Below are 12,271 nucleotides of genomic sequence, written 5' to 3' on the forward strand. Positions count from 1 at the left end.
GTGTTCTTGCCTGGAGAATCCCAGGGACGGGGAAGCCTGGTGGGCTGCCGTCTATGGGGTCGCACAGAGTTGGACACGACTGAAGCGACTTAGCAGCAGCAGCAGCAGCATATCACTTTACTGTTTGTACGGTGTCACACACAATAGATAAAATTTCCCTCATTTATATAATAAATTAGATGCTCAACCTAATTACCAGTAAGCTCTCCTATCCTTGAATGTTTCCCTCACCATAAAAGCAACTGGCTGCTCCCTTAGGACGCTGCTTCTGTGGTCCTCTCAAGTGGAAGCTGCTTTTCCTCTCACATCCCTGGTACCTCAAACCCTGGAGACAGAGTAGTTCTCCTTGATGGCCCTTGTCACTTTCCATCAAACTCACTTGTTCTTTCCTCTTTCTTCACTAAAAACTTATAGCACCTTTGAAAGGCATTACCAGACTATCACCCCTTTCCCTCCTTGTTGACATTACCTATTAACCTCCAGTCACTTCCCCTCACTCATTCATGAATTCAGCAGCTACTTTCCACCACTACTCCTGTTATTCTTGGGGACTTCCAGACCCCAAAACTTGACCATCCAATTCCACAGCTTCTTGACTCTTTACTTGATGGCTTCCCAGGTGGCACTAGTGGTAAAGAACCCACCTGCCAATGCAGGAGACATAAGAGACATGGGTTCGATCCCTGGGTCGGGAAGACCCCCTGCAGAAGGAAACGGCAACCCAGTACCCTTGCCTGGAGAATCTCATGGATAGACGAGCCTGGTGGGCTATAGCCCATAGGGTCACAGACTCAGACACAACCGAAAAGGCTTTGCACACAGACGGTCTAGATGTCCTTCTCTCCTCATCCATCCCAGAGTCTGCGGTCTAGTTTATAACACAGTACCCCCAACTCCCTTACCCTCTCTCCTTCTCGTGGGCTCATCTAACAACACCTCAATCCAATCATCTGCTTCCTCTAGGACTAGGCAGCACAGCAGAACACAGAGTACACACATACACAACTCACATACACAGATCTACTTCAAATGTATACTCATGTATCTGAAAGGGCTACACAACAATGCCAAATGGTCCTACTCCTTGCCCCAGTAAACCCGCTCTCGATAAATACCTCATTCTCTCTCTCCATAAACATATCTCAATAGCCTTCTTCATACTTGGTTAATAACTTTACCACTTTCTTCACTGAAAAAATATAATCAGATTCAAAAATCTGTCATTTTTTTCTTCAGCAAGTCTACCAATCTACCCAGACAGCTATCCTTAATATCACATATCTCTAAAAAAAAAATTCCTGTCCTTTGATCCCTCTGAATGATTATTTCCCTGAAAAATTCCTTAAGATTATTTATGTGCTGTATCCTTCTCATCATTTAGCAAAAAAACAGAGAAGTCACCTTGTCCAGCAAGGCCTTTACCAACTGCTCTCCTGAACTGTCATACTCTACTTCTGGACTCTCTTCTGTAACAGCTATCAATACCTGAAATTATTTTATTACATCTGTTTCCAACCACCAAACTTCAGCTTCTTGGACACAAGGATTCTATTTTCAAGCATCACTATATTCTTTAGTACTTAAAATAGTGCCTGATACATACTAAGTGCTACATAAAAATATTTACTAAATAAATGGTTTATTGGACTAATTACTGAGAAACACTACGTAGACTAAGATCTATCTACTAACAGACATAAAAGACAGACCGTAAGACACTCTTACTATATACTGACCTTGAATTTTTATAAATACTAAAGCCTATTTCACTACTAAAGCACCACAGCCAACTATCCAAAATAATGGTAGATGCATGGAGAGATATATTGCCTAACATTTTGTTCTTTGATGCAAAATACTAGGAATGATTCATATATTAATATTTCAAATTAATCATTCAAGATATTTTAATAATAATGTTGATAATCACCATAAAAATAAAACATAACAATTTTAATTTTGAAATAATTCAAATAAATTATCAACAAAAATTAGTAGAAGCATTAAGTCATTAGTCATGTAATGATTTCTTTTAAAATGGAAATTAATTTTATTAATCTACTGAATATTAGATATTACAAATTATAAATGTTAAGTTCTAAATAAAAACTATTATTATACTCTGTAAGAATAAACATTAATAAACGTTAAGCTAAAATGAAGACCAATACTCTGAAAAGTAATGAAATCAATTAGCACAAATTAAAAAATCAAAAAGTAACATCATAATCCATTTTTCCCACTTTAACTTACTGAATGAACCCTTTATAAATTAAAGAAATAGCCAATTTGTTAATATATTTTGCCTGAAAGATACTGTTTCTACTCATTTTTATTTTTACTTTATTCACTAAATATTTTTCTTATATAAAAGACTACCCATCATGGGTGAAAGTATCTGTCATTGTCTGCCCCATAGAATTTGAATTTGCAAAAATTCTAAGAGTTACTAAACAATACTATTAATTGTATGTTAAAATACTGGTTTCATTTCAATTGCAGATAATCCAGAGATGTGAAAAGGCAAGCTTACATTTTAGATTCAAAATCATGGTTTTTCATGTATATTTTTAACTGCTTCTTCATTGATTATATTAAGAAAGATGCAATTTTATAAATAAAATTATTTAATAAAGCTTTAAAAATATGCATTTATAAAATCTGATATTTTTCACATTGTAAGTTATTGCCTTTTTCATATCAATTATGTTTCCCATAAAATTAAATATATGCAAAAAATGTAATAAGAGATTTTTCACCTTGCAAATAACATATCTGGAGACAGAAATGGATAAATACTTTTAGCATACAAAATTAATGAAGAGTTCATCTGTGATGAAAATAATACTGAGGCATATGTACTTTTAAAAATGTCTGAATTCCTCAGTATATTCTTAAGTAACAGTAAATTATAATCTCTTATTCAAAGAATATCTATTTCAGTGTTTTTAATCCCTTACACTATAAAATCTCTTTAAAAAATAATTCTTATGTTGTTAGTTCAAGTGAACAATTATTAAAGATTAATAAACAATTTTTCTCTAATATGCTTTTTTAATAAACTAAGGAAGCCAAGTCATCAGCATAGAGTAAGTTAAGGAGCACTGATTTCCTGCACAAATTTTAATCTATTATAATCTACTAAAACTGCTAAAGGAATTAAGAGGCAGTGGTTTATCCTGTGCTACAAACAATTAGATTCAAAGTTTCACACATCTAAAACACATTATTACCAAAAAAAAAAAAAAAGCACAGTATTACTAATCTATAAAAACATCCAATTATCTATAAAAATTTATTAAAAACTCCTATCTATTTTTAAGGAATAACTCTATATAGTAAAAATCCAGTTATATAAAACTTTTAAGTTTACTAAGTCAAAACTAATGTTTTACTTAGAGAATCAATAACATTTACTTCTACACCAATGAAGTTGTATCCATGATCAACAATTTACCTTTCTGAAATTCAACATCATTCAGTGGAAAGGATTCTCTATTAACATAATCACATTTTTAAACAGCCAGTTTAGTGCATTAAATGGGGATATGTGATGAGGAAAGGGATATGTGATGAAGAAAGCCATATGAAAGTGCTCTTCTACATAATTCACTGACAACAGTGGTGGTGAAGAGCTTCCTCCTTCCAAAATCTTAGGGAAAAGACCCTAATATTGTAATGGTTACAGCTAAGGAAAGCTGGTTTGGAGTCTTAAAGTGGGGGGACATAATTTTTCTTAATAAAATTCTCATGTTCCATATAATACATTTTATAACCTAAGCTACAGAAAGCTGCTAAGCACTGTGACTTGTTTTGTATACCGTAGTCCTCAATACTTTGTGTACATAAAATTTTCACAATACACAGCGATTTTTTAACCCACCACAAACAGGCTGATGACACACACAGTCACCTTTATATAAGTGACTCTCTGAGTTAACTGCTGCTAAGTCGCTTCAGTCATGTCCGACTCCGTGCAACCCCACAGACGGCAGCCCACCAGGCTCCCCCAAACCTGGGATTCTCCAGGCAAGAACACTGGAGTGGGTTGCCATTTCCTTCTCCAACGCATGAAAGTGAAAAGTGAAAGCGAAGTCGTTCAGTCATGTCCAACTCTTCGCAACCCCATGGACTGCAGCCTACCAGGCTCCTTAGTCCATGGGATTTTCCAGGCAAGAGTACTGGAGTGGGGTGCCTTTGCCTTCTCCGGAGTTAACCACATGGCTTAAATAACAATTCAGAAAATAATCTACCCTACATCAAAGTGTAGAGTCTACATGTAAAGTCTTCTATCAGCTACAAATCCACAAAATCTGGAACTAGTCCAGGCAACTCAACCAAATACAAAGCATCTGAAGTTAAAAGTCAACTAATATAATAAAAAAAAGTAACAACTTTTAAAAGTCAGATTGTTAAATTCTCACATAATACTACACATTTTGAAAAATTTTAGTAACTAAAAATATTAATAATGATAGTTTTTTTAATGTATTTAAAACTGCTTAATGAGAATAAGTGACTTTAAAAAGCTCTGTATGCTAGAAAAATTAAATATGTGTGTGTGTGAGTATAAAGCTTACTTTTAAATCTAATGTTTAGTTTTTCTTTACAACTCCAAACTATATACAGGAAACTCTAGTAGTAAAGAAAAAACCAGAACTCCCTCTTCTTGCCTAAATGTGTATATAACTGGAGTAAATGTGAGTTAGAAATACATGTACACTACATATACATCTCTTATTCTATATAAAAATCCCCATAAATATTTTCCCAAGAGGACAGGAAAATTTATTTTCTTAAATTGAAAGCTTTTGCCCACTAAAAATATTTGAATTTGTTCTCAAAATTATAGTAGTCTTACATTCTACAGTTATTTCCATGTGAAAACTTCAATATCAGTAGGGTATCACAGTCAACAAATCTGTTCAATGAATACTGAGAAATCTAAAATTATTCAGATTGCATAAAAATGAAAATGTTTGCTATTTCAAAATGGCACGCACCTGGTTAAAAATTACAGCTCTATCCAAGACAATCTACAGATTCTGTGCTTTATCTATCAAAATTCCAGTGGCATTTTTACAGAAATAGAACAAATAATCCTAAAATGTGTATGAAACCAAAACAGACTCTAAACAGTCAAAGCAATCTTGAGAAAGAAAACAAAGCTAGAGGTATCATGCTCCTTGATTTCAAAATACATTATAAAGCTATAGTAATCAAAAAAGTACAATACAGGCACAAAACAAATGAAACAAAATAGAGAACCCAGAAATAAACCCACACTTATATGGTCAATTAGTCTACCATAAAGGATGGAAATTTTCTTCAATAAATGCTGTTGGGAAAACTAAACAGCCACATACAGTCACATGCAAAAGAAAGGAAACGGAACCACTATCTCACACTATACACAAAGATCAACTCAAAATGTATTATGACCTAAAATGTAAGACCAGAAATCATAAAACTCCTAGAAGAAAACATAAGCAATAAGCTCTATGACATAGGGATTGGCAATGATTTTTTTAAATCTGACACCAAAAGCAAAGGCAGGCAATAAAAGCAAAAAATAAACAAGTAGGACTACATTAAACTGAATAACTTCTACACAGCAAAGGAAATCATCAACAAAATGAAAAAGCTACCTACTTAAACAGGGAAAAATATCTGCAAGTCACATACTAATAATGGATTAATACCTAAAATATATAAATAATTAATAAAATTAAATATTAAAAAATCCAATTTAAAAATGGGCATATGATCTGAACAGACATTTTTTCAAAGAAGACATATAGATGGCCAACAGGTACATGAGAAGATGCTCAACATCACAAAATAATTAGGGAAATGCGAATAAAAACCACGAAGAGCTACCACTTCACACCTGTTAGAATGGCCATATCACCAAAAAGACAATAAATAATAAATGCTAGTAAGGATATAGAGAAAAGGGAACCCTTGTGCACTATTGGTGGGAATAAAAATTGATGCAGCCACTATGGAAAACAGCATGGAGGCTCCTCAAAAATTGAAAACAGAATTACCATATGACCCAGTGACCCCACTTCTGGGTATTTATCCAAAGAAAACACTAACTTGAAAAGATATATGCACCTCCATGTTCATTACAGCATTATATACAATAGCAGAGACAAGGAAACAATCTAAGCATCCATCAGTGGATGAAGAAAATGTGATACAGACACATGTGTGCATGTGTGTGTGTTTGTCTATGTGTGTGTGTGTGTGTGTGTGTGTGTGTGTGTGTATATATATACGTAAGTATACATACATATACATATATATATTAATATGTGTAGATCTATAAAGGAATAGTATTTATCCATAAAAAATTATGAAATCTTGCCATCTCCAAAAACATGGATGGACTTCTGGGTATTATGCAAAGTGAAGTAAGAAAAAGAAATGATATCACTTATATATGGAACCTGGGGAGGGGGGAAGCTTATATAAAGACAAGCTCTATGATAAACAGAACATGACTGGTGTTTTCCAGAGGCAGAAGTAGAAGTGAGGGTGGAATGAAATGAGTGAAGAAGGTCAAAAAGGCCCATTTTTTAAGTCATGGGGATATAATATATAGCATGGCAACTATACTTAGTAATACTATATTGTATAGTTTAAAGTTGCTAATGGAGTAAATCTTAAAACTTCTCATCACAAGAAAAAAATTTGTTGTAACTATGCATGGTGACAGATGTTAACCAGATCACTACACTGTAGTGATCATTTTGCAATGTATAGAAATACCAAATCATTACTGTATATAAATACCAATAATAATATATATTATTATATACATAATAATATAATGTTATATATCGAATGTACTTTTTCTAATCATACTTTAACTTTTAAAATTAGGGCAATTAATAGCACACTTAAATCACATTAGCTGAATTCAAGTTTAGTTCCTAAATACTTATTTATGAAATAAAATTTCAACCTAAATTACTTGATTATCATTTTCTTTTGCTACTTATTTCAAGCTATAAAGCTCATGTACAAGACTGTAACTTGCTATAGGTATCCTCTACTGTAGGTCTCTACGTAATTAAACACCCATAGAAACAATACTGAACCAATCAGGCATACCATTTTCCTTTCATTCCATTTTATAAATAAGAACTTCTAACCCAGCTAAACTAACTAATCACATTTCAAATTACTGATTCGAAAAAAAAAAAAATTAGAGGTACATTTTTAAAACAATATAGAATAAAATAAATCCTGCTTTCCATTGAGTAAGTGAAATTTGTTTTTATGGCTATTTGGATTACTTTCTTCTTCTAGGTAAGTTTAGTATGTAACTCTTAATTCTTTAGACAAAAACCCACAGACTTAAAATGTATAAAAAAGTTAACCTGGTATTGTCAGCTGCAGATTATCATAACTAGCACCATAAGAACAATTGTACTAAATTTTAACGCTGTTCATTAATAGTTCCATTTTCCTGAGTTTGCGTTTGTTCTTTGGCATTGGCTTAGGATATAATCCATTTTTCAGAAGATGTTCCTTGCTGAGGCGAATTTGAGCACCATGCTGAAGCTGGAAAGAGCATAAAGCCTGAAGAGGGCGAAGCAATGTCTGTTTAAAAAAAAAAAAGAAACATACACAAGCGTGACAAATCATGAATTTTTTCTCTGGAAACAGGTATTATTATATTTTATTATCAGCTCTTAACTATGAAAAGCAATAGATACTCTAATAAATATATGATAATTTCTAAATGAATAATTCATATAAATTCATACCTTACATACCACTAAGGAATTCCAGTAAGAAGATACAAATACTAATTTTCTATATGGGTGATAAAGTCTAAACTTAGTTTTATACTTTAATATATTCAAACAGTACAAAAATTGGTGCCATTATAATAACTGATTTGTAACAAGCAGACTAAAAGAGACATTTCAGTACAAATTAGTTAATTCAGTTTCAATCACAGACTAACACAAGCTTCCTGCTACTTGATAACAATTAGATGATTGCAGCAATGGATAAGTTTACTAATTCTCTCACACTACTCCATGGCCTACATGCATGCTCAGTTGCTTCAGTCGTGTCCAACTCTTTGCGACCCCATGGCCTGCAGCCTTCCAGGCTCCTCTGTCCATGGGATTCTGCAGGAAAGTATACTGGAATGGGTTGCCATTTCCTCTTCCTGGGGATCTTTCCGACCCAGGGATCAAACCTGCATTTCTGTGTCTCCTGCATTGCAGGTGGATTCTTTACTGCTGAGCCACGGGGGAAGCCCACCCAAGGCCCACATACCAGTTAGATATTCAGGTTTGGGTGCATTTGAAATAACTGTAATTGTATACATAGCTGTCTAAACTCAAATACCTACAGAGCCAGACATAAAACATAAACATGTGATCTAGATGGACCCATAAGATAGCACAAGAATAGTGAAGGTTGTAAAACAACTGGAGCATAATGTCCTTGCTGCTGCTGCTGCTGCTGCCATAATGTCTTTGAAGTTATTCAAATTCAAAAGTTAGGAAAAAATTAAAAGATTAAGCCAGCATTTTAAACATATTTGAATCAGATTCTTTCCTTGGGCCTGAGATACCTGATCTAACGCTTTTAAATAACAAACCTGATTGTGCAGATTGTTTTGAAAAAATAAAAAGATACACAGATCTTTTTAGTTAGATAGTCAAATCTAAAGATAGATTTAACAACAAAAATTTCACAGTGTCTAAGTAAAAATGTATTCCCTCCCCATGTACAACATAAGTGGTAGCAAAGGGCTTTTAAGTTTTAATTTACAATGAATTCTTACGAATATGTGGTACTCACTGATAGTTGCTTTTCCATATCCATTCTTTTCTTCCTAATTTCAAAAAAATCCAAAACTTCATACAAGGTGGCAATGTGTCCAACTAGCAATACTACACTAACTAGTGACAGTTTATCCAACAAGATAAGTGGAAGGCCTTGGATTAGGACAGATTTAGCAGGCATCGTAGGCTTTTGCCTTTTCTTCATATCTGGAACATGACTGTTAGATGTGAGATAAACATTATGTGACTACAGGGCAATAAAAATTAAGATTAGAACCAAAAACATACAATGATGAACAGAAAGAAAAGAAATCTGGGTCTCTGATGTCCTTTTCAGCTGCATCCCCAGCCCTGGACGACTCACTTCAGCATTTCTTATTCACAGGAGAAAAATAAGCCCATATATGGTTCAACCACTGTAGTAAGGGCTCTGTTACATGCAACCAAATGAAACTCCCAACTGACACCAATAAGAAAAAGACAAACATATTAGAAAAAGCTCTGACATTGCTGCAGAAAGTCTCTGGTATGTTCTTATAATTTTAGTATCTTCAATTCTTCAAACAAGAGAAGAAATACAGAAATGACTATATGTTACTTTTAGGGTCAACAAAGGAAGTGACTGGATCCTGAAACATCATATCAGAGACACACATCCAGGACCATATACAGACTAAGACAACTGAAGTTTCTATTGCTATGCTATGACATTTATTAGATTCTTCATGATAGAAGAGTAATGCTCCTATAATACTCCTATAACTCCTATAAGGGTTTCCAACTTTTACTTCCCGAAGATAAGATTCTATTAATTCTCTGAAGTAATTAAGAGAATGAATTTTGGAGATAGACAGATTTATGATAATCACTAGGGCTGCTTACAAATACACCAGTCCTCTTTCAGGATACATGATCAGACTGCATTTTTCTAGTCTGCTCTTAAGTTAGGTATGGCCATATAACTTGACATGGTTAACAAAATATGAGCATGAATAGTGTGCATCATCTCTGGACAGGTGCTTTAAAAGTGGTTAATGATTCCCCACGTCCTCTCACTCCTTCCTTGATAAAAGTAGAATGATGTGTCTAGATGGTGCATCCATCAGCCTGCATCCCTAAGTATTATTAGTAGAGGTCCCACTGGAAACCCCACTGTACAGAGTGCATTATGACATTCTGATTTTGGAGTTTAAGTACTGATAAAATCACCAGCTGTGTTTCCGGATAAATTAGGTAATATCTATTTGCCTCACTTTCTTTATCTGTAAAGTGAGGAAAGGAGCCTGGTTATGCTGTAGTCCATGGGGTCGTGAAGAGTCAGACACGACTGAGAGACTTCACTTTCACTTTTCACTTTCATGCATTGGAGAAGGAAATGGCAACCCACTCCAGTGTCCTTGCCTGGAGAATCCCAGGGACGGGGGAGCCTGGTGGGCTGCCGTCTATGGGGTCGCACAGAGTTGGACACGACTAAAGCGACTTAGCAGCAGCAGCAAAGTCCATCTTACACGGTTATTATTATGGTGGGCTATAATGATACATTTGAAGTGCTTAGCATACAACTTGATACAAAGGATCATTTTTCTCTATACATTCATAAGATTATATCTGAGGCAATGTGAAGCTATATGAGAGGTTTACTTGTTCAGAAGAACAAAAAAATCCTCTAGTTACAAAAGTAGCTAATTTTGAAAAGTTTATTTGGGGGAAAATCAGGGTTCTGTAAACCCCTTGTCTATAGATGCAAAGTAACAGTTTCAAAAGACCATTATAACTAGCTTCTGATGATGGAGTAGAACTAAGGCATTTTGGCTACAGCACAAAGGCTTGCCCCATCTAGTTATAAAAGTTCATAAGGCTTCCAAAGTATGAAAAACCCTGGTACATATTACAATAGCAGAATGAAAGTCACCAACTTTCAGTTCAATTTTTCTCTCAATCTACAGATAAGAACATGAGAGACAAGGAAAGGCAAAACAATGAAATCTTCTTGAAGAGTCTGGTGTCAGGCATTTAACATAAAGTATCCCTATGTTATGCTTCTCATAACAATATTATGAGGTAACTATTTCTCATATATTACACATAAGAAAGCAGCCACAAAGAGATTACATGAATTGCCTTCTGGTAAAAACTGATGATGACAAGCAACAAAATTCTAATTCAAACTTGCTTCAAAACTTGTATCATGCTATTTCCCAATGTCTGAAAACTGCTCAAGAATAAAGGAAAAGAATGAGTCAACAGACTAAGAAGGCCATTCTATGCCAAGTGCTTTATTTTGAGAAGCCCCACCTCTACAGAATAAAGCCAGCTGAAAAACAGTCATTTTTCTCCCCTCATTATCTTAAGGTTATATTAGAATACATCTAATAAAAGATTATTGGGGGGAAAAGGCATGTTATAGCTTTCCTTCCCAGGAAAGAAAGAAAACACCTATTTCTGAGCAGATGTTAATTGTGTTTCTCAGAAGCATGCACCAATTTTTTTTTTTTTTTTTTTTACTGCAGCTAGATTTAAACAGGATGACTTGGAGTTCTCCCACTAAGAAAGCTAATTGTCAGCCAGATGCAATAATAAGCAACTTGGGATGTCTCATTATGCTTTTTTTCTGCTCATGCTCCTGCTGTTCATCTTATCAGAACCTCCCAAATAACATACCTGACTATCAAACATCCTTTTTCTACTCCTGGTCACTACCACTAACGCAAGTGACCAAAGCAAAAAGAATGAGAACTTAATGACCTCACTATTGCTTTGGGACCTTATGTTCAGCTTGACCCTTTCTGTAAGGTGGGGCTTCTTAAAGAGATGGGAATACCAGACCACATGACCTGCCTCTTGAGAAACCTATATGCAGGTCAGGAAGCAACAGTTAGAACTGGACATGGAACAACAGACTGGTTCCAAATAGGAAAAGGAGTACATCAAGGCTGTATATTGTCACCCTGCTTATTTAACTTCTATGCAGAGTACATCATGAGAAACGCTGGGCTGGAAGAAGCACAAGCTGGAATCAAGATTGCTGGAAGAAATATCAATAACCTCAGATATGCGGATGACACTACCCTTAGAAAGTGAAGAAGAACTAAGGAGCCTCTTGATGAAAGTGAAAGAGGAGAGTGAAAAAGTTGGCTTAAAGCTCAACATTCAGAAAATTAAGATCATGGCATCCGGTTCCATCACTTCATGGCAAATAGATGGGCGAACAGTAGAAACAGTGGCTGACTTTATTTTTCTGGGCTCCAAAATCACTGCAGATGGTGATTTGCAGCCATGAAATTAAAAGACGCTTACTCCTTGGAAGGAAAGTTATGACCAACCTAGACAGCATATTAAAAAGCAGAGACATTACTTTGTCAACAAAGGTCTGTCTAGTCAAGGCTATAGTTTTTCCAGTGGTCATGTATGGGTGTGAGAGTTGGACTATAAAGAAAGCTGAGTGCTGAAGA

At 34.8% G+C, this 12,271-nt stretch overlaps 1 protein-coding gene across 1 annotated transcript in view; it reads right to left on the reverse strand.

The window, feature by feature from the left end:
* Nucleotides 1-6,820: 6,820 nt before the first annotated feature.
* The window catches only part of DTWD2 (DTW domain containing 2), a gene marked incomplete at its 5' end in the record, with an annotated part of 73,504 nt that continues 68,053 nt past the window's right edge, over nucleotides 6,821-12,271 (reverse strand). The window contains one exon of the mRNA XM_010846649.1: nucleotides 6,821-7,614. Coding sequence (XP_010844951.1) covers nucleotides 7,444-7,614 — 171 coding nt within the window. The remainder of the gene's footprint in view (nucleotides 7,615-12,271) is intronic.

Source organism: Bison bison, unplaced genomic scaffold (assembly GCF_000754665.1).
Source record: "Bison bison bison isolate TAMUID 2011002044 unplaced genomic scaffold, Bison_UMD1.0 scf7180017864238, whole genome shotgun sequence".
Lineage (NCBI taxonomy): Eukaryota > Metazoa > Chordata > Mammalia > Artiodactyla > Bovidae > Bison > Bison bison.